The sequence below is a fragment of the Ceratotherium simum genome, chromosome 6 (genome assembly GCF_057802395.1).
Source record: "Ceratotherium simum simum isolate JZ-2026a chromosome 6, ASM5780239v1, whole genome shotgun sequence".
NCBI classification, from domain to species: domain Eukaryota; kingdom Metazoa; phylum Chordata; class Mammalia; order Perissodactyla; family Rhinocerotidae; genus Ceratotherium; species Ceratotherium simum.
This window is the reverse complement of record NC_141905.1, coordinates 58,500,870-58,524,222: the sequence shown is the minus strand read 5'-3', so window position 1 is coordinate 58,524,222 and position 23,353 is coordinate 58,500,870. Positions and strand designations below refer to the sequence as shown.

The window sequence follows — 23,353 nt, the reverse complement described above, 5'->3', positions numbered from 1 at the left end:
CAATATAGTTGAGTTCACATTATCAAATTTATTTTTTTATATTCCTTGTTACAGAAAGGATTTAAAACATTTTCATGCCCAATCTACAACTTTCTGTTTATTTCAAACTTATATTACTGTCAATGTTTATTCTCAGGATCAAAAATTATGAACAAGTGTAATGTCTTGATATTAGTGTTCCACCATATAGTTACAAAGAATTTTTTTTAAAAAATCATAACCAACCAACCAAAAAATCCCTACAGCATCTGAAGAAGAAAACAATTCTGTGAACTGTCATTTTTCTTGGTACCTAGCCCCAAGGGACCTCTAAGACAACTCGAGACCACGGTCAAGAGTGAGGGCAGGAGCATCTCTCAAATGCTTTAGGAGGCTCAGTCACCTCAAAGTTGAAGGCAGAATGAGCCCCAGGGGTGAGGGCTAAAGCACTCGGCTCCCACTATAACTCGGATCCTACAGGCGAGGCGGGGCTAAGGCTGGGGCTGCCATCAGGCTGCCCCTACCGGCTGAGCAGGAGCGGGGGGCTCCTCAAGGGAGGAGAATGACATTTGCTGGCTACTCATTGTGTAGGGAACCCCATGCAAGCACCTTATACACATTATCCCATTCCATCCCTGCGATAGCCTTAGGTGGAGGTGTTATTATTGCTCTTTCACAGACACGATGGGACAGGCGCAAAGAGATTAAATGACTTTTGCCTGAGGTCATGTGACAAGAGTGAGGGTTTCGGGTCAGAATGGAATCCACAAACAGCCCTCCTGTGGGTTTGCCACTAATACCTGTGCAGGCAGAAAACTCTCAAGCCAGACATTTAATTTAAAGTATTCCTGGGTTAGCAGACGGAAATGCAAATCCTCTTTGTAGGAAAACAACTTCAAACAGAGGCCTCAGAGAATTCCCGAGATAAAGTTGCAAGGAAAATAAATAATAAGGTCATAGGTAGAAAAAAATCACAAAATATAAGGAAACAAGGCAATATGAGCCAGAGCCAGCAAAATCAGCAGAGTCAGACTCACAAAGACTTCAGATATGGGATTTATCAGACACAGATTATGAAATGCCGAGTTTAAGAAATAAGAGAGTCTTAAAAATACGAACAGAGAAAAAGAGATTATAAAGAAAGACCAACCAGAAATTAAAAGAACCACACAAAACTTGTAGAAATGAAAAATATAATAACTGAAGTTCAGATGGTCTAACTTTTGTTTTTTTTTTTTTTTTGGTGAGGAAGAGTGGCCCTGAGCTAACATCTGTTGCCAATCTTAGTCTTTTTGCTTGAAGAAGATTGGTCCTGAGCTACACCTGTGCCAATCTTCCTCTATTTTGTACGTTGGTCGCCGCCACAGCATGGCGTGATGAGTGGTACACGTCTGTGCCCGGGACCTGACCCTGCGAACCCAGACCGCCGAAGTGGAGTGCAACGAACTTAACCACTACGCCACCGGGCTGGCCCCTGGTCTAACATTTTTAATCAGACTTTCCAGAAGGATACAATAGGAAGAATGGGGATGAAGCAATGCTCAACAAGATCATTAAGATGTCCAGTTTCCTCTAACCTGATCTATAAATTTAATGCAATTCCAAAAAAATTCCTAAGTGGGAGGTTTTTTTCAAGGAAAATGGCAAGCTGATTCTAAAGTTTATACAGAAGAACAAAGATACTCCTAGAGAAGAATAAGGTGGGAGAACTTGCACTACCATTAACAACACTAATTATAAAGCTGTAGTCAATGTAGTACTAGAACAAGAGACAAATGGGCCAACGGAGTAGAACAGAGCCCAGAAATAGAACCAGGATGTACAGAAATGTGCTCAAAGTGAGAAGGAGCAACGCAGATGGGGGGTGTGTGGGTGTGTGTGTGCACACGTGTGCGCACACATGTGTAAGATGGTTATGAAGTAATAAGACATATATATATCGGTCTCTGCCCTCGATTCCCGCTCATATTTGGTCTTTGACCTGGTTCCTGACACAGAGCTCAGAAAACCCTGTCATTTCCTGAGTGATAGGAATGTCTGATACAGAATTTCCTGGGTGATACATACCTCTTTTGTTCTAATGAGGTGATCTTTGGTGGGCTCCTGGATGGGGGATGGTCACCGGAAAGACCAAGCCATGATAAGCTTGGAATTTTCAGCCCCACCCCCCATTCTCTGGAGAGGGGAGAGGGGAGAGGAGCTGGAGATTGAGTTAATAATTGATCACGCCTACGTGATGAAGCCTCCATAAAAATCCCAGAGGCATGGCGTTTGGAGAGCTTCCAGGTTGGTGCACACATCCATGTGCTGAGAGAGTGGTGTACCCCAAGCCCGAGGACAGAAGCTCCTGTGCTCAGGATCCTTCCAGACCTTGCCCTATGTATCTCTTCATCTGCCTGTTCATCTGTATCCTTTAAAATAACCTTTGTAATAAATTGGCAATAGTAAGTAAACTGTTTTCCTGGGTTCTGTGAGCTGCTCTAGCAAATTATCTAACCCAAGGAGGGGGTCATGGGAACCTCCGACTTGTAGCCAAGTTGGACAGAAGCTGTGGGTAACCTGGGGACCCACTACTTATGATTGGCATCGGAAGCGAGGGGCAGTCTTGTGGGACTGAGCCCTTAACCTGTGGGGTCTGTGCTAACTCTGGGTAGTGTCAGAATAGAATGGAATTGCAGGACACCAGTCGGTGTCCACAGAAGATTGGAGGATTGCTTGGGGTGGGAAAAACACCCACACAACTGGTGTCAGAAGTATTCTATGCAAGCAGTAGAGGAGAAACATGGGGGCTTCTTCTTTACAATGGACTACTGACAAATGGTGTTGGGACTACAGGTTATCCATATAAGAAAACAGGAAACAGAATCCCTACCTCACACGAGCCACAAAAATCAAAACCGGATCAATCAAAGGCTTAAGCATGAAAGACAGGAAGGAGGCACTGGCGAAACAGACCATGGTTTTGTCCACGTGTTTTTTGTGGACGTCTAGCCTGGACGTGTTTCTGCCTGGATCAAGGAAGTAGCTCTGCTTCATGATTTCTGACTCCTTTTCTCTTTGATCCTCTAACATTGATGGCTCCCTAACAAGAGCTTTGATCCATCGGGATTTACAGTCATTATGCAGTGATACCCTGTGGGGTGTGGGACTTCTGCCCCTCCACTCAATGGCCTGGACGTCATGGCTTTTTAAGTTCTTAAGCTGATTTCTACAGTTTTCCCATCTCCTTCCTCTTTGCCAGATGTCACTTCTTGCTGTTCTCCATCCATCTGCTGCTCCTCTGTAGAGGTCAGGTCCAGCTAATGGGCCACTCCTAATCTGCTGAGGGTTGAGAAAGCTTGTCGGCACGGTTGGAATTGAGAGCATCCGGTTCTAAGAAAGAGGTTTCCTAACGAAGAAAGAGACTAGGCTTCGGGACATCTGTTGTTCCTGCTCAGCTACCTCCCACCCATAAATGGCCAGGTTTTGGTTCTGTTCCTGAATTGAGGTTGCTGGACTGGTGACCCCAGGACACCTGATGTGTAACTGTGTATATATGTATCTCACTCTCTCTTTAAAATAAACATAGCCCAGTGGTGTCATCTTTCAAAGTCGTCATCTCAGGAGGCCACGCGTACCTTGCTGGTGTACCTCGCTTTCAGAGTCCCCTCCCCTCCATACAGACAGCAGCACGCTTTCCTAACTGTCACAGACACACTCTCACCCACAGTGGACACAATGTGAGTGAGCATCTCCCAGTATTAACAGCATCTGCAGTCACCCAGGATACAGGAGTTGAAAATTCCTCACCCTCCACGCTGGGCATTTTTTTTTTTTTTAAAGATTTTATTTATTCATTTTTTTCCCCCCAAAGCCCCAGTAGATAGTTGTATGTCATAGGTTCACATCCTTCTAGTTGCTGTACGTGGGACTCGGCCTCAGGTTGGACGGAGAAGTGGTGCCTTGGGGCGTGCCCGGGATCCGAACCTGGGCCGCCAGCATCAGAGCGCGCGCACTTAACCGCTAAGCCACGGAGCCGGCCCCACGCTGGGCATTTTGGAATGAAAATATTAGAATGGGGTGATGGTGGTGGGAAGGGAAGGGCTAAGGTAAGAAAAGGGCAGCAGGAACCCAGCCATCGCTTTCTCAGCCGTCTCTGCACCTCAGAGCCAGCAGGGGGCAGCCACAGCACCTCTGGGCTGGGTGCTGGCTCCCTTCATGAGTCAAGTAGAGCATAAAAATATCCAGAAAGTTCTCCAGGCCCAAGGCAAGCATGTATAAAAGACAAGCCAAAATGTCTGGATCCCTACCCACTGATGCTTACAATCTTAGGCACAGATAGAGACAAAAACAGAAAAGGAAGCTTTGAATTCAAACATAAAAGCAAACTGATGACGAATATTTTTAATTTCATTTACTTAAAAAAAAATGATATTTTATAGTTAGTTGAGTCAAAAACTACTATGCAGTAGAAAGGGTGTGAACATTCTTATATACTGCACAAATCGGTTCAAACTTTCCGGAAGGCATTTGGTATGGTACCAAAAAACTTAAAAATGTGCATCCCTGTGGCTCAGCCATTTGGTTTCTAAGAATGTATTCTAATAATCACAAGTGTGCGGCGAAGGTTTCTCTACAAAGCTGTTTAACTCAGCATGGTTTTAGACAGAGGAAAGCTAGAAACAAACTAAACACACACCACCAGGAGAAAGGCTAAATAGAACCTGTGCATCCGGGGCAGCCGTTCTGTGATGGGGTGGCAGGATGCTGAGTAACATGGGAAATGTCCAGGATACAGTGAAAACAGGTGCTCTGTGAGCCAGCTTTTGTTTCTAAAAAAGTATGTAAAATTATATAGATTAAAAAGAATGGAAGGATTTATACCAAAATATTAACAGTAGTTATATCTCATTGGCAGTTACCCATTATATACATAAATATATATTTTGCTTATATTTTCCAAGTTTTCTATAACAAGCATTTATTACTTTAGTAATAAGAATAATACAATGAAAGTTGTCAACAAGGGAAAAAAGTACACAAAGTTCCGGGGAGCAGCCACGGAAAAGTAACAGGCGTTTGGGGAGCTGAGTGAGGGGGTTTGAAGGTGGTGGGGAGCTCGAAAGCCCAAGGCCCACAGCCTCTAGGATTTCAGTTGCTGGCAGCTCTGGGTGACTCTGTCCAGGGCCAAGGCAGGCTCTGCTGGTTTCGGCAGCAGGAACATCTAGTGGTTTCTACTTACGTCTCCACCTGTTCTAGATAAGCTCCAGGTTAAAGACAGAGTAACAGAAACGGTCCTTATCCTTAATGAAGTTGACAAAAGAGAGACGTAAAAAACAACAAAAGATCGTTCTGTAGTGAAGGTACACACCTGCATAGGGAGGTACAAGATACCCACGAAAATCATGGGTTTCTGTGATTGTGGTGGGCAGGGCTGGACTAAGCAGAGAAGGTACGTTTCTGAGTACAGAAGCAAAAGCTGGGGTCTCAAAGGGTTTTCCGGAACACCACCTGCATTAGGATCTCCTGGCGTGCTGGTTAAAAGGGCAGATTCCCAGGGTCCACCTCAGCCCCACTGCATCAGAGTCGTAGGGGCTGAGCGGGGGTACAGACGTGATTCTGACTGAAGAACCCCACTTATAAACAGAGCAGAACAGAAGTGGAAATGGCTGCTCATCCACACCTTAAGTTAGTTCAACGGATAGCCTCCAAAGTTGCTGCTGAGAGCAGATTTGGAGAGTAAAGAAAGCAGAGAGCAAGAGGGCACCATGTCTGGGTCGGGGGAGGATAATGATGGTGGACGCTGTGGTTTGGCCACGGTAATGAATGGTGTCTGGTGATACCAGCCCCAAGGGAGGGCCCTGAGAGAACAGTGGGAGAGACAACACCAAAGGCCCTTTCCAACTTGCCTAGAGCTGGTGTGCCTCTATGAGCGTGTGTGCGTGCATGCGTGTGTGTGTACTCCCACCACCTGATTCACACTGCTTAATTCAGAATGACTACACAAAAGAGGGGATTCTCAAGAACCCAAGGAAGGACAACAGGCCCTGGCTCCTTCCCTCTGAGTATCCCAGGGCCTCACAGCATGCCTGGCCCAGTGCAGGTTCTCAGCCAGGGTCCGCCGAGTTGAAAATGAAACTGAGAAACGTAGAGTGAATGAGGGGGGAGGAGGGGGGAGGAATTAGAGCTGAGAGCAGCAGTGGGCAGGCAGTGGAAGCAAGACAAAAGTCTGCATGAGAAAGAAGTCAGTTCTTCACTTCTTGATCTCAGATCTCAAGAGATCCTTATTGTGGCTTCAGGGACTGGCATAACTGAGCCACTGGGATGTGACACCAAGTCTGAGACCAGCCAAGGGAACCAGAGATTTCCCAGGACAGTTGGTCCACCCAAGCCAGGAGACAGCCCTACTTATACCTGCACAATTCCCAGGCTCTATTTCCACACTCCGTTACCAAGCACTATCCCCAGGTCTCTGCTCCAGGGATGAGGCCAATAGTGTTCTCTCCAGAAGTACTGATTAAGTGACAAGTCTGGGCTTGCTCTGGCTGGTGTGAGAGATGAGGCTCCAGGCAGTAGGAGAAGGGACAAGGGCCTCCTTGTCCCAACAGCCTGGGATGCAAGGGCCCTTTGGCCAGGATGCAGACTCAGTCTCTCTCCCCCTCCAACCCCAGAAGTCATAGCTGGGATGCACTGGGCTGGAGAGATGTGGCTGAAGTATGGCACCAGGTGGAGGGGATAAGAGGTCGGAAAGAACAGCAGGCCCCAGAAGAAGGATCAGCCCAGCGGGGGAGGGTGCAGCCAGGGGAGGTGGAGCCCAGGTAATCCCTTCAGGAAGTGAGGTATTTATAGTCCGACTTAGCCCAGGATGACCCTCAGAGCCTGAGAAACCTTCGAAGGGCAAGTGCTGGGCCAGCTCTGCTGAGCTGGGGCCTCCCCATGTGGCCTCCTGACAGCGTGGGCCCTGCTTCCCCATTCATTCCCTCAGGCCCAGCTCCAGCGTGCAGGGGTGAAAAAGGGTGGAGCCAGTTGCTAAGTGACAAGCCAGGCTTCCTAAACTGTATCCCCTCCTGGGGCACCTTGGGTCCCTGGTGGTCCTTGGCAGAATTGAAGGAATTGAGGCTCCTCTGGGAGCCCTGTACTTGGCTCCGTGATGGTGCCCAGCCTGGGCTAACTGTAGTTCTCTGCAATGATCCTGTTTGTCCCCCTGAGGCTGAGGCCACCTCCAGTCCATCTCTGGAATCCGGGTGACAGGCCCAGGGTCTGGCATGCAGCAGGTCTCAATAACTGTTTGCCCAATGAGTGGTGAATGAAGTGAGCAGGCAGTTTAGGAAAAGTGGGAGGAGCTGGAGAAGGGAGAGGCAAGATCAGAGATGGGGGAGCAACGGGGAGCAGATGGAACTGCGCGGAAGAATTCTCTGCAAGGAAGAGAAGGAGGAAGGCAGAGATGGGAGTCCAGGAGGGACAAAACCAGTCCCTGAGGTATACAGTGAAGAAATCAGCTGGAGGATAAGGGGCTGGATGTCAGAAACCATGCCCCACAAGGGCCTGGAACCTTCATGGCCACTGGAGAGACAAAAGTGCAGCCAAGAAAAATAAACCTACACAGAGGCCCCCCTGCTTGGGCAGTCGTGAGTGTGGACAAGGGGGCACACATAACTGCGGAGACAGTGGGCACTTTCACTGCGCTTGCACACAATGGACAAATTTACTGGAGTGCACTCAGGGGGAGCAGGATCTTTATCTGCTCTCTGCCCTGTGCCTCCAGCCCAAGGGCCCCGGCCATGTGCAGCCAGGCAGGACGAACGGTGGCATCCCAGGGCTGGGCACTGACCAACTCTTCCCCTGACCCCGGGTGACTTCCCCCAGCCGGCCCCCTGTTCCATTTCCTGATGGGAAACTGGCCTGTCTGATCTCAACTACAAACAGAACCCCCAAATCCTCAGGGTCTACTCCGGATCCAACCTGCCATACAACCAAGAGCCGCTCTTCTGAGGCTGGCTGGGAGAGAATACTGTACTTCAACAAGCAGAGTTAAAACATCAGGTGCTGGGGAAATTACTGCACTTCTCCTTGTTTTAAGTTCATAAGAATTTTTTTTTTTTTTTTTTGGTGAGGAAGATGGGCCCTGAGCTAACATCTGCTGCCAATCCTCCTCTTTTTGCTGAGGAAGATTGGCTCTGAACTAACATCTGTGCCCATCTTCCGCTATTTTGTATGTGGGATGCTGCCACAGCATGGCTTGATGAGTGGTGTGTTGGTCCGAGCCCGGGATTTGAACCTGCGAACCCCGGGCCCCTGAAGCGGAGCGTGCAAACTTAACCACTACGCCATCGGGCCAGCCCCCATATGAGTTTTTAAAAAATACAGCCTGTTTCTTTCTTGTAGTGAATATATTCCCATCTTCACCATGCACTGATGTGTTTATTCCCAAGGGCAACAGAGTCCTGGCCTGTTCCAGTGCTGCCAGCTCTAGAGGGAACTTTGATTACACGTGTTTTCTGGTAACCAGGATTATGGATAATTAGGAGTAAAGAGACATGTTACTATAGCCTCTTTGTGCAATCTGGCTACTCACTTGCACATGGGCTTCAGAGATGGACAGTGGAGAGTTTGCCCTGGCTACTGACCACCAGTGTGAGTGCGGGCACACACAGGTGGACGACCTCGTTGTTCTAAGCCTTGGTGTTCCCATCTGTAAAGAGGACGTAACACCCACCTCACAGGATTGCTGCGAGGATTACAGAGACCACTCTGCCCAGTGCTTAAAAGATAGTAGCTATTGTAATTAGTAATCAAGCCAAGTTAATAATATTTAATTACACAATTAAAAGCATTAAGGGTTATCATCTTTTTTTTTTTCATAAAGTTGCTATGATTTTGAAAACTCCCGATGCAGAGGACTCTCGGTCTCTACTTCACAGCTCAGGAGGATGCAGGGGTTAAATGAGGTTAAGTTTGACAGGGACAAAGAGCGGGCTTGATGGATGCTTGCTTCCCTGTGCGGCTGCACAGCACAGGGTCAGCACTTTTCCTGGGGCAGAAGAGGGAGGATGGCGGCTAATAAATAAAACAGGAACTCCCCAGAGGTTGCTAGAAAGGTCTCTGGTATCTGGCCCGCTCCCCTGCTACCTCAGGACTCCAGGGAGGAGAGAGAGGACATCTCTGCCACATCTCTGTGCTTTCCACAGCCCTGCTGTCAAGGAGGGTCCCGCAGGGAGGAGCCAGGCCAGCACCGCCCGGCAGCCAGGTGCCTGTAAGCCAAATGGCACAGCCTGACTTCTGACACTCAAGACTCTGTCCCATTGGTTGTCAAATGCCTCAAGCACTTCACACAGACGTGCGCCACTCCATCAGGGCAGAATCCTGAAGGCGGGAGTGACCTTCAAGTCACTCAGCCTAGCCCCTTCACTTTACAGGTGAGAAACCGAGGCACTGAGAGGGGATGTGACCTGTCCCAAACCCCACAGCTCTTGCCCAAGTGCTTTGGGCACTTTGGGGGTGGGGAGGGTGCAAGGTAAATTCTTTCTATCAAACCACTCCATTGCCAGTGAAAGCTGAATTATAACTAGAACATTAAAACGCCAGGAGTTTGGCACAGAGAGGACAAGTATGCCAATGGGACACGCCTCAAGCAGAACATGCATCAGGAGCAAGAGTGGAGGCGTTATGAGGCCGCCTGACCTTCCAGTTCCCGCTAGGGAGGAACAGAATCCACGAGTTGGGTCCTCCCAGGACACCTGCACCTGACCGTGTGCCCAGGTCTCCCGCAGGCTTGACAGAAACACAGACTCGGGGCAGCCACCCCAGACTCTAATTCCGCATGGCCGGTTGGGTCTTAGTGATGAAGACCAACCTCCCACTCCGTACGACATTCCTGCTGGAAGCCATTCAGCTTCTGTGGGCCCTCCTCATTGGGTGGATCAAACGGTTAGAAAGTTAATAGTCTTACAGTCACCCTTCACCGAGCGCTAACTACGTAGTAGAACAGAGCAACATACAGGCTGAAGGCCCAGATTTTGGAGTCAGACAGACCTGGGTTTGAACATCAGCTCCATTATAAATTGGCTAAGTGACCTTGGGTAAAGCCTTAAGCCTTCTAGTCTCCTCTTCTGAGAAACGGGAAGTAGTAACAGCCCACTTCTTAGGGAGGTTGAGCGGACTGAAGCTATATACATACATTAAATTAACTAATAGAATCAAGAAGGCTATATATAATAAATCAACTCACCTAACACCCCAGGTGCAGTCTCCCTAGCATCAAGCCCCTCCAGGCTCTTGATTTCTCAGTCTGAAGAAACACACATACACACCAGCACCATACTTGCTACAGAGTAGGCACTTATTACTGCCATCGAAATTGTTTTTCCCATTGTTATTATTAACATTATTATTTTGACCTGGGATCCATTGGCTCTGCCCTCTGGAGTAACACAAAACAAGTCACAGCCTCTTTCACAGGGTTGACATTTTGCTCTTCTCCAGACTGAAGACCCCTATTCTCTTCTATTCTTTCTCCAGATTCCTTACCATCCCGTTGCCCCTCCTCCCAAGTAACCTAACAGCCCAGGTGAGGTCTGCCCAGCACCAAGCCCCACTGAGCTCTTGGTTCCTTGATCTGAGCACCGACCCCTCTGTCTCCACAGCAAACATGACAGCAAGTTTGCCCAGAACTGTTGGGGCTGGAGCTAGAAAAGACCCCGGGGGCGAGCCCCATGGCTTAGCAGTTAAGTGCGCACACTCTGTTACTGGCGGCCCAGGTTCGGATCCCGGGCCTGCACCAACGCACCACTTCTCCGGCCATGCTGAGGCCACATCCCACATACAGCAACTAGAAGGAAGTGCAACTATGACATATAACTATCTACTGGGGCTTTGGGGGGAAAAAAAGGAGGAGGATTGGCAATAGATGTTAGCTCAGAGCCAGTCTTCCTCAGCAAAAAGAGGAGGATTAGCATGGATGTTAGCTCAGGGCTGATCTTCCTCACACACACACACACACAAAAAAAAAAAAAAAGGAAAAGACCCCGGAATCCCTCCCCTGGTTGTGGCTCTACATTCTTTCAAGCCTACTCTTCATTTACAGTCCACACCCCAGCAACTGGCCCTAAGTTACTGTCTTTGTCTTTCAGGTCTGTGTCTTAACTGGGGTGAACTTGGAGTCAGAAGACCTCGGTCCATTTCTGTTGTGACCCATGCAGTGTGACCCAGTGCACGGCACTTAACCTCTCCAAGCACACCTGCCAAATGTGAAAGCCACTCTTCTTTGCACCTTACAGACACGCTGAAATGCTCCAGGGAGCTTCTGTGAGAAGAGCCTTGGTCAAGTGCGAAGTGCACACAGATGCCTGACATCTCTGAGATATGGAACCTCTTTTTTTTTGAGGAAGATTAGCCCTGAGCTAACATCATTACCAATTCTTTTTTTTGCTGAGGAAGATTGCCCTGGGCCAACATCCGTGCCCATCTTCCTCTACTTTATATGGGACGCCACCACAGCATGGCTTGATAAGCGGTGTGCAGGTCTGTGCCCGGGATCCGAACCTGTGAACCCCCGGCCGTTGAAGCGGAGCGTGCACACTTAACCACTACGCCACCAGGCTGGCCCTTAGAATCCCATCTTTTTTAAGGCTCACTCACTTCCTCACGTGGCACAGCTCAGGACCCACAACATTCGGTTTGTGGATCAACAGAGAATGCCTGGTTTGAGCAAGTTCATTCTCCTCCAAAGCCAGGCTCAGACCTTGCAGGCAGATGTGCCTGACTCATGCTTTCCCTTTCCTCCTCTACAGCCGTGAATCACCAGCCCTGTCAGGCCAGTGTCCTCCCTGGTTCCCTTCCCAAGCATTGTCTGGTCCTGACCTCCATCCATCAGGATGCAGGATGGAAGCCCTCTTCCCACAGGCACCTCTCCCCAGACCCTGCAGGGTGTGAGCATCCCACACCAGCCCTGAGTCACACGCTGCCTTGCGTGCGTGTTCCCTGTGTGTTGTGCTGTCCCTGTAACTTGACTGTCAATGCCTGGAGGGCAGGCTCTCGAGAGACAAGACAGCGAGGCGTATCAAAAACACTGTTGCCTGGGGTCCACTCCCAGGGACTCTGATTTAATTGCTCTGGGGTATGGCCTGAGCATCAGAGGGGTTTAAAAGCTCTCCAGGTGATTCTAGGATGTGGCCAGGGCTGAGCAGCACTGATCTGGAACTAGGCCGCCCAGCCTGGCTGGCTCCTTGGACTGTGTTTAATTAGGCTTCTGAGAGGGCCTGGCAGGGGGCTGCTCAGGGAGAACCCCAGGCCTGCCTGAGGCTGACCATCTGGACAGTTCTTTCAAGGCTCGAAGCCAGACTGGTCATAAGGCAAGAAGCAGATAGCCCAGGGGACCCTGTGCCTGGGGAAACCTGGCTGCACTGTCCAGAGGATAGCGAGCTGAGGCCCTCTGTGCAAAAAGGAGAGGGTCAGCCAAAACCAGAGGCCAAGAGCAGGGGCTCGGAGTCAGACAGCCCTGAACTAGCCTCCTCGCTCTCCTTACTGACAAGGAGGGCCCCTCCCCTCTTGGAGGCCTGATCTCTCCTGTGGCCAGCATCCAGATACCCTCTCTAAAGGGACACGAAGGACTCTTTCTCTAGGGCAGAGCCACAGACCTCTGCAGAGAAAATGCGCAGCTCCAAGGCAAGGGGGCCGGTGGGAAAGCAGAGGGAGGGAGGCCCTATTTCCTAAGAAAACCCCCACCCGCTCCCCAGCTGCTCTGGGCAAGAAGAAGGGAAAAACCTGACTCATCAGTGCTGTGTGACTCATAGGCCGACAAAACTTACTTGCCAGACGAGCAGGGAGAGGAGCCTGCTGCTCCCACTACAACCGGGGGCCGTGGGCAGGTAGAACCCATCCCTCCATCCCTGCCCAACACCAGCTGCCAGGCCTGGGTGGCTGGCCTGGCAGGAGTACCTTGCTCGCTTGGCCCCCGGACAGCCACACCCTCCTGTGGCTGGTTCGTTAACTTACTAGTCAGGGGTAGTGCTGGGACGGGGATAGAACTCAGGAGGTTTGGAGCATAGAGAGGTAGCTTTGGAATCAGAGAGGACCTGGGGCTGACGCTCAACCCCACCCGCTCACAGGTGTGACCCCAGGCAGCCAAGTCTCTGGACCTCCGTTTCCATATCCATCAAATGGGGGCAATAATACCCATCTTGCATGACCATTGTGAGAATTAAACAAGACACTGTACACAATCTCCTAGTACTGTGTGAGGCACAACGTAGGATCTCAAAAATGGTAGTGATTATTACTAGTCGTGTAAGTACTAGATTTAGGATTATAAAGAGATTTTTTTTTTTAAGGTCATTTCACTTAATCCTTACAACAACCCTGTATGGCAAGTATTACTCTCATGTTACAGATGAGGACATTGAGGTTCAGAGACCCTGGGGCAGTGGCAGAAATCCAGTTGAGTGGTTTCAGATCCTCTCACTCCAGCCCAGTGCTGGTCCCAGACCCTATCCTATATGCCACCTCCCCAGGACAGGGAGAAGAACCCCCTGGCTAGGGCTGGGGGGTAGGGGAGGAGGAGACTCCCTCCCCCCCACAAACATAGTTGACAAGCACAGAACCAGCTCTGCCTCCAGCCCAGGAGGTAAGGCCTGGCTGGTGACACTACCGTCCAGTCTCGCATGCAGTATGGCATTGCACTGCTGCCAGTCTTGCCCTGCCTCCACACAGCCTGGCTTGACTCTGACCCACATGGTGCCTCCGGAAATTCACTCGCTGATGCCTGTGTCTGTGTCGGCCTCCACACCAGGCTGTGAGGTCCTCAAGGCAGCACCTGGTCTCGTTAGTGTTGGCATCTGAATGCCCAGCCCCTAGCCTGGAGCCTGATAAGCAGTACAGTCAGGCTGCCAAAAGCCTCAGATTCCAGACCTGAGATGGAACCCTGGCTCTGCCACCTACTTGCATGACTTGGGCATGCTATTTAACCTCCGAGAACCTCAGTTTCCTTATCTGGAAAATGCGGATGATAACAGCCACTACCTTACAGGGTTACGATGAGAACTACGGTATTAATCATGACATTAACGACCATGACTAACGTTTATTAAGTTCGTATCATACGCCAGACACTGTTCTAAGCCCTTTATATGTATTAAATCACCTAATCCAAAGGTCACATGGCTAGGTGGCGCGCTGGTTCTGAAACCCCTGTAAGATACCGCCTCTCCTGAGTGTCAAGAGCCTGGTAGGTCATAAGGGCGAAGTATATGGAGGCTAGTCTAGCGGATGCTCAGGAAGCATTTCTAAGACGAATCGATGAACAAATCTCTTTCATTTCCATCCACAAGCATTTATTACTGAGTCCTATTCTATGTACAAGCCTAGCTGAGTTATTTGAAGTTTCTTTGAAATATAAAGTAAAAAAAAAAACAAATTAAAAAAAAAAAAAAAGCAAGGACTTTTCACTCCACTACAGAAAGGTAACAGGATCCAGACTGCTGGAGCGAGAGGCAGTGATCCCAACCCTGGAAGTTCCAAGTCCCTCCCCCTTCCTCAGAGAAGTTTCCAGATGGGAGGCACCAGCTCCTCAGGAGAAGAGGAGGCGGCGGAAATGGCCAAAGGTGCTGGCTGTGCGTGGCTCTCCAGGGTGCCGCTGGGGGTGGTTGTGTGGAAGGGCCTTGGGGCTGCCCAGGCACCTCATTCAGAGCTGTTTGTTTTGGCAACGCCTGAGGAGGAGCTGGCTCTGGAGGGCAGGGAGCTCACAGGGGCTCAGCAGCCTCTAGGAGTTGGCCCTGAGTCTGTATGGAAGGCAAGGAGAGGCCAGGTCCCCCAGTTCTCCCACACAGCAACATCCCCACCCTCCAGCCAGGCCACAGGGGCAGGCCCCCAAACCAAATAAGGAGAAGGTCTCCTCAGCCAGCTCCAGGCGAGCTCTTTTCTAAGCAGCAAAATCCTTGTTTCAAAGAAAATAGTGAATGGCTTTGCGAGAGGCCCGCTTACCATGTGAGGTAGGTGAAGTGGATCTGTTGTGGTCGGGGAAGGGGCAACACACACACACATGCCCACCCCTCCTGACACCTCCCTGAAACCCCAGGCTCTCACCCACACTGCCCACCTGGGCCTCTCAGGGACAGACGCCCTTCACCTCCAGGGCAGCTCCCAACTCAGCTATAAAGATTGTACACCTCAGCCCCAGGACTGCCTGGGTCCAGCCCCTGGGACCTGGGGCAGGTCATCTCCCTGTGGCCCCTCATCTGGGCCCCCATTTGTAAAATGAGGCAGTTGGACTAAGGAATTCCAGGGTCCCTTCTAACTCTAAGACTCTACTCAAATCCTTCCTGTGGAAAGACCTGCGTGGGGCTCGTGAGGGGCACAAAGACAGCTAATGCAAGATCCTTGCCTCCAAAAACTCATGACTCCTGCACAAAACCGCAAGGCAAACCACACGTGCAATAATGCGCACACACACAGAAGAGCTATGAAATTCTGTGCAAAAAAATGCTGCAAGACCCAGAGGAGAGAGACTCTCAAACACCCACAGAGACCCTGATCAAGTGGAAACTGCTCAGTCTCTCAGAGAGTCATCTACCAGAGCCAGGCACTGGGGACACCCGGATGAGCATGGACAAGTCCCTGACCAGACGAGCTCAGGTCATCGTCTGGGCCGGGGGCTGAATCACACAAATGATGCACCATGATCCTTCTGGGTTTGTGACACATTATGTTCACGCTCACTATTTTGAAAAGACTTGAATGCATAATATAGGAAACCCTTGTAATGTGCTACCCTGTGGCACATTAAAACAAATAAACAAATGCATAATAAATAAATGATACATGCAAATTTTATTCAAAGCAAATACCCCCACACACGCAGGCATACTGCCCCATCCCAAAGCAGAGATATGTGGAAAGTATATTGGTAGTCCACACTCTGAACAACCAGGCCTCGTGCATGCATCTGCCAAAGGGTTAGGCTGGAGCCGGGCTAGATCATCTCTATGCTGCTTCCAGCTTTGACCCTGCAGGACTCTGGAAATAAGCAGGCTCTAGCTGGCTGGGACACTAGGCAGGGGGCGAGCCACACCCTCATTCCTGCATTTCAGATTTCCCACTTCCCCTCCCTCCACACAGTGATCTGCCCCACTTTGGCCTCTGTTGCTGCTAAAGGAAGAGGCAGCTTCCAAGCTCTGGGCCTCAGTTTCCCTCTGGGATAATAGTGGTGACAGGAGAGGTGAAGCAGCCCAATGGAGGATCCAGATGCAAGAGGGCCAGTCACATGGTGAGTCTCCAGGCTGTCTGGAGGTCATCAGCCCCTGTTCTGTGTCTTTCTCTGTCCTGCCCCTGATGTTGATGGGCTTGGCCTGGGAGCAGCCCTGCTGGCCCACACCCAAGTTCACAGGACCCTGCCACCCCACCCCCAAGGTAACCCAATTCTTCACTGTCAAATGACAGCCGGAGGTGGGGCCAGGGAGCCCCAAGGTGGGAGAGAGCCATGAGTACTGGCTCCCAGGGGGCTGAGGCCCAGACAAAGGGGTCACAGCCCAGATTCATGTCACCACAGTTCCTGAGCACCCACTGTGTTCGAGATCCTCCAGACACTCAAGGGGCCTGAGAAAATAAGGATGAGGTTTTAATTACACTAAGTGTGTCTCAAGGTTTAAAGAGCATCTCCTCAGGCCTTCCTCACCGAGCTAACTAAAGTGGGCTCCCCCATTCCCCATCGCACCCCTTTTCTTCCAAGTAGTGTCTGTCCCAATTGTTCGTCTCAAACAAACCCCACGGTTTGTTCACTCATTTTTCTGCCTGTCTCCCCATTAGAATGTCAGCCACTCAAGGCAGGGCCCTGGTCTCTCCTTCACAATGGCATCTGGCACCTTACACACAATAGGTCCTCAGCAGTAGGTGAAGGAATGAATGAATCAATGAATCAATGAATCAATGACTACACCACCAGACAAGCAGGAAGTGGCATAAAAGAAATTCAGAAGGCTGTGGGCAAGCAAAGGCGGGAAGGAGCACATCTGTGAGGCTTCATGGAGGAGGTATAACACCGTGCGCTGGGCCTTGAAGGAGGGTGAGAGAGAAGGTGGTGTTCCAGGTGGAAGGTACAGAAGCAGCCAAGGCCTGGAGTGAGGCTGAGATAGACCGATGAGTCTGCTCAGACCCCGCAAGGCTTGCTGGGTGCCTTGCTCCCTGGCCCACTGGCCTCCTACTAAACAGTGGTCCTCACTCTTCGTTGACAAAGTCAGGACTGCATAAATATTTGAATGCAGTGTGGTGAGCAGGGTTCATTTCTAAATCAGATCTAACCGTGGCACCCACAGGACTGCCCCACTTTCTTCTTTTTTAGTTTCCTCCACCCCTGGCTGATAGGCTCTGGTTCTAAACATCTGTGCCACCATTGGAAGCCCGAAGGGCAACTCCTAACCCTGTCATGACAAAGACCTTTTATTACCTTCCCTCCAGGTATCAAAAGAATTTCTCTCCAAATGTGTTTAGATTATAATTTTTTGAATGGAAATGCTATGGCATATCTGTCAATTAAAGCTTCTGATCAGCATATGGAAACTAGTGGTTCACACTGAGCTAAGAGAATGCCAGCCCAGAAAAGATGTTGTGGTCAACCTGGGAGGTTATGTCTCTGTGACTCAGTTTCTCAAGGCCAGGAGATGGGGCAGGAACAGAGGAGGTGAGAGATATAGGCAGGAGGAGGAAGAACAGGTGAAAAATCCAGAGGTCCCCAATCTCTAAATCCAGGTGAGAATTCCCCACTGCCCAGACAGTCCTCCTCTTCAAGGGAAGAGGAGGCTGGGGCTCAAGGCTGGGGGTGAGGGCAGCCGAAATCCTGGCCAAAGGTTTTCAACACATGGCTTTAGATGCTGACTTGGGCAACTTAGGGGGTGGGGGGGGGCAAGGAAGAATGCGAGCTTGACACTATTTCTGTTCTGGGCAGAGGTCTAGGGCTGGGGTAACTGCCAGGGGTCAGATGGGGGCGCTTGGAGGCTGTGTGCTTCCCAAAAAAACAGGCAGCTCCAAATGAGCCCAAGTTTATAAAGACAGTGTTAGCATCTTCGAGGAAAAAAATCTGGGGGAATACACACCAGTCTTTCCACCAGGGGTGTGGTGACGGGCCTTTTACTTTCTAGGATATATATTTGTATACGTATTGACCTTTTACAAAAATAAGGACTGTGTGCGTGTGTGTGCGCATGTGTGTGTTCCTTAAGCTGTTGTTTAAATGTAGTTTGGGAGAAAACTTTATGAGCCTTAAGGAGAAAGGCAACAAAAGATCCTTGTCATGACAAGGCAGAAACAGCTCAGCCAGGCCTTTGGGTGTCTTCTACCCACAAGGCACCTCTGAGGAAAGACCTTCTAGTTGTCCTGGACCCAGTAGAGCTCCCACTTGAGCAACTCTGCATGAGTTACACTGCAAACAAGGTGTAAGAACAGGACTCAGCCTCACCCATCTCAGGAGCCCCAGGGCTCAGGCCAGTGCCTGGCACACAACAGGCACTCAGTAAAGACAGAGAAGGAAGCAGAGAGAGGATCATACGGGGTGGTGAGAGCTCATGTCTCCTGGGAAGAGGTGAGGGTGAGAATGGGAAAGAGGACAATGGAGAGGACCTGCCAAAAGGCAGAAAACAGCTGACCTCCCGTGGAGCCATCCTTAGGCCTTTGTCTCAGGGGAAGGCAGACAGCTGGGTGGCGAGGAAAGGCTGCAGCTGGCCCTGCCTGCAGGGTTTCCCAGAGCAGAAGGCTGCAGGGCCTGGTCCGCTGGGGGCCCAGCGGGGGCAGCTGGGCTGTGGCCACATTACCTGCCCTCCCTGAGACCAGTCTGATGATAGCTTAAGATCTGTGTCAAGCAAGAGCTGAGTCAGGGGGCAGCGCAGACAGGTCAGGCCTCCTTCTCTCAGGTGTGCTCCATCAGCCTGAGGCCAGGCAAGAGCAGCACCTCAGCCACCGTACCTGCCCCCCCCCCCCCGCCCAGTCCCCAGGGCACAAGAGAAAGGCAGGCTCCGCCCAGACCAAAGCAAGGCCCTGGGAAGGCTCCCTTGCAGACAGCATGCATCTGGTAGTTGTGCGCTAGGAGGAGACCACCTGTTTTGCCCCAAGCCTCCTCCCCACCATGGATCCACACAGACCGGCTCTGGCAGTGGGGTGGGGAGGCGGAGGCGGCAAACCCTGGGCAGCAGGAGGTATCTGTTTTCAGCACAGCCACCAAAGGGACAGGGAGGGAGCCCTGTGGGCTTGGCTGCCGGCTGCTGGAAAAGGCATCCTCTCGGTTTCAACTCAGTTGGAGGTCAAGAACTGCTGAGGCTGGCAGCCCTGCTTGGGGGATGCTATTTGCTTGCGAGAGAGCATCTCGTCACCGTGGCGACCCAAGGAAGCACCAGGCAGGAGCCAGCCACAAGGCTAGGAGCAGAACTCTCCCCGCTCCAGCACTGGCCTTGACCTTTCCTGCTAGGCAAGCGGATGTGAAGCACACTGCCACATTCCCTGGACGCGACCACGGCCCATGTGGACCACAAAGATGCATGAGACTCAGTCCTGCCTTTGGGAGGGCCCAAGACATGCCCAGAAACAAGAATACAAAATCACAAAGTGAGGAAGGCCAAAGAGGCTTGAACAAGGATCACTGGGGCTTTAAAGGAGAGAAAGAGCTCACCTTGACGGCAACGTAAAGGGAAAAAGACTCGTGAAGGCTTTTGGGAGGAAGATGGCATTAAACAACAAACAAGCAAACACATATCCTCCTGTGGACGACTCCCGCTGCTTGCTTCCTCCAGAGCCAAGAGATCACAAACCGAGAGACCTTGGTTCAGGGTGCTATTTTCCCCAACCCAGTCAGTCCCCTGCCACCTGCTCCCCAACTGTCTCACTTTTCTAACCCTCAGTGTCCCACTGGGTGCCCCTTCCCTCCTCATGCCTGCTAGTTGGCTGACTACCCAGCCCCCAGGATCACAAGGCCTCTGCTGGCCGTGGCCCTACCCCAGCTCAGGTTTTCTGTTTTGGACCCATTTGGAGTCTACCTATGGTGGCAAATTCTTACCAAAATCTCATCAACATTCCTCACCTGGGGACCTGGAAACCACAAGGCAGCCTACTCTGGGCCTAGGAATTGTCTACAGCAGTTTCCAAGGACCCCGGTCACCGGGCCATTTCTTGGAACACCAGGATGCTGGTGCTCAGAGAGGGTCAAAGGGTCAGCTTCTAGATCCAATGCTGGAATCAGCCCCAGGAGCGGGCTGAAGGCTGCAGCCCAGAGGCTGGCCTCAGGACCTGCAGTGCTGAGCACAGTCAGGACTCCCTTGGCCAACTGACCTTCTTTTCTTTTTTTTTAATGGTGTTTAAAAGGTGACATGCTAAAGGGAGAAAACGTACATAATAGAAACATAAAAAGAAAAAGACTTAAGTCACCCTAAGCCTATCACTCAGCAAGAACCAGCAACAACACGGTGAGGGATTTTCTTTCAGTTCTCAGTGCATATTGCTGGGATCACATGGCGTGTACAATCGAAACGCCGCCCTTCGTATGTCCTGGATCCTGTAGGTATGTTAATCTGAGGCCAGCTTCCAGACTAGTGATTCGTGACCCTTGCTGCTCATCAGATTCACCTGTGGAAGCTCCATAAAAATCCAGATGCCCAGATTCCACTCCTGGAGATCGACTCAGGAAATAAAGGAAATCCAGAATAAATAAGACACTTTAAAAAATCCCGTTGTTTTTGTTTCACATAGAATCACTCAATACATATTCACTGAGAACTATGTGCTGGATACTGTACAGGATGTATTTCTTCAAAACAGAAAGCTTGCATCACTCTCCATTCATCCATTCATTTATTCAAGAAACATGTATTGAGCTTCTCCTCTATACCAGGCCCCATGCTGGGAACAGGGACACAAGTCAATAAGACAGGCTCTCAAGGTCAGAGCTGGTAAGGGAGGCAGACACGTAAGGAGATAATAGAAACCGAGGTACAAATGCAAGGACTGCAATCTATACAGAGTCACGGGAACACGGAGATGGGGTCTCACGTGGCCAGTGGAAGGAAGGGCCTGAAGCTGGCTCTGAGTCTAAGGGATGAGCAGGGGTGGCCAGGCCCAGGAAACTATGTGAGCAAGGGCTCGGAGGGGAGAGGAGTTTGAGGAACCACAAGCAGTGCTGCCGAGTGTATCGTGCAGGGCAGGAGGAGGCCAGAAACGAAAAAACGAGGAGGCAGGGACAGGTCATAGAGGACCGTTAGGAAGGTGAAACAGTGTGGACACTACCCCTTAGGGATGAGAGAAACCCTGAAGAGATGAAGCAGAAGGACATGCATTTTCTTTTTTTTTTTTTTCTTTGCTGAGGAAGATTCACCCTGAGCTAACATCTGTGCCAATCTTCCTCTAGTTTGTATGTGGGTCGCCGCCACAGCATGGCTGCTGATGAATGGTGTAGGTCTGCGCCCAGGAACCAAACCCAGGCCGCCAAAGCGGAGCACACTAAACCTAACCACTAGGCCAACAGGCTGGCCTCAGGACATGCATTTTTGACAGCTCACTCTGGAATCTGTGTATAGGGTGGATTTAAGGGGCCTACACTGGAGGCAGGAAGACCAGTTAGGAGGCTGCTGCATTAGCACAGGAGAGAAAATAAGGGCCTGGACTCAGATTTTATTGAGCGTCTGTTACATGGCAGGCAGAGTTTTAGTGGGGCCGGATCTGAGAGGTACTTAGAGTCACACACGTAGATTATTTCTAACTTTTCATACTGGGATGAAAGTCTTCATACATAAAGCTTTGCACACGCTTTGGCTTATTTCCCTATGATAAAGCCCTGGTTGTGGAATTTCTAGGTCAAAGGTAGGGATATTTTTAAGGTTCTCAGCACCTTTTGCCAAATTGCTTTCCAGAGAAACTGTATCAATTTTCACTTCCACCAGCAGTGCACAAGAGTGCTTGTTAGCCCCTCTCTGGGCCCCATAAAGAAAGGCAGAGGTCAGCTCACATCCTCCCCATTCTAGGGATGAAGACCTGCCAGAAACTGAATCCTCTGCTCGGCCCCAACAAAATGACCGTGCCCAGGAATAGGTTTCCAGACTGCACAAAGGTATGAAGGGTGTGTTGCCACAGAGCTGGGCTGGGGCCGGGCAAGGGGCACTCTCTCCCTGTTCTAGCCCATCTTCCTGCTGCTGTAACATTCTTAACTGTGAATGTCCCTCCCCTGCCCAAAAACTTTCCACGGCTCCCTACTACCTACAAAATAAAAGCTAAACTCTTTGGCATAGAAATCGAAGTTTTCCAAAAATACGATCTTCAGTACACATTTCTATTCATTCAACAAATATCTGAGTGCCCGCTATTTGCCAGGTACTGTACAAAGCAAAGTCCTTGCTCTCATGGAGCTTACACTCCAGTGGGAGAGATAGACAATGCCCAAGTCAATAGAGCTGTGCCAGGTATTTGTATGCGTTATGCCAAAAATAAAGCAGTAAAATACAATGATGAGAGGGGGCATAATTTTAGAAAGAGAAGGGAAGGCAGGTACAAGGAGACAGGTGCAGAGGCCAGAATGGAGCGAGGAGTGAGCCACACAGACATCTCCCTCCCTCCTTCCCACTATGCTCAGATCACACCTGAGCCACCAACCCTCCATGGACTTCCAAGTCTCCGTGCCTTTGCTGTTGGTCATCTCTCCTGAACGTCCCCCTCCTCCACCTGTGGAAACTGAACCCTTCTGTGTCCAGCTCGAACATCGCCTCTTCTGTGAAGCCCTCCTAATTCCCCAAGCCAGACCTGCTCCCAGCACTTCACTGCCATCTCCAGTTCACATGACTGCAAGCACATCGAGACCTTGGTCGTCTTTTAGCTCTAGAGCTGCAGTGCCTTGGACATAAGAACAAGACAAGCTCTACGTTGGCACTTACAGACTATCTGGTCTCCACACTTGCCCTCTCCAGGCTACAATGAGCTGCTAAAAGGCAGGAATTGCCTTACTCAGCTTCTGGTTCTCTTAGTTTGCGGAGCATTCAGTCTGGTGCACAGATGTTTACCAAGGAGGGAGGTATGTGTGCAAGTTATCAAAGAGAGCGGGCAAATGACTGGCAGGGAAACAGTCTTCTCAGCGTGGCCACGTGATTACGTTCTTGCCAATGGAACGTGAGCCATAGAGGACCTGGGCCCAAGGACAGTGGGCATACCTCCTCCACCTTCTCTTCTCCCTTCCACCGGCCAGAGCCCAAGCCTGGAGGCAAACCCACTTCAACCACGTGGACAACGATGTCCTGTGATGGAGTAACAACTCCAAAGGACCTGGAGCCCAGAACAACCACGAGCAGCAGCGCTCCCCCCTCACGTGCTCTGTTCACCTCAGGGACATCAGGGCCATTAAGTAACAGAAAAATACACTTCTCATTCTTTAAGTAAGCCACGG

The 23,353-nt window shown here is 50.5% G+C and overlaps 1 protein-coding gene across 4 annotated transcripts in view; it reads right to left on the bottom strand.

The window, feature by feature from the left end:
- UBTD1 (ubiquitin domain containing 1) overlaps nt 1–23,353 on the bottom strand; it is a 52,785-nt gene that overhangs the window by 3,344 nt on the left and 26,088 nt on the right. Inside the window, exon 2 of one of the 4 annotated variants that reach the window (XM_087432374.1) lies at nt 4,683–4,790. The exons of the other annotated variants lie outside the window; for them this stretch is intronic. Coding sequence (XP_087288500.1) covers nt 4,683–4,790 — 108 coding nt within the window. The remainder of the gene's footprint in view (nt 1–4,682; nt 4,791–23,353) is intronic. 4 annotated transcript variants of the gene reach the window in all.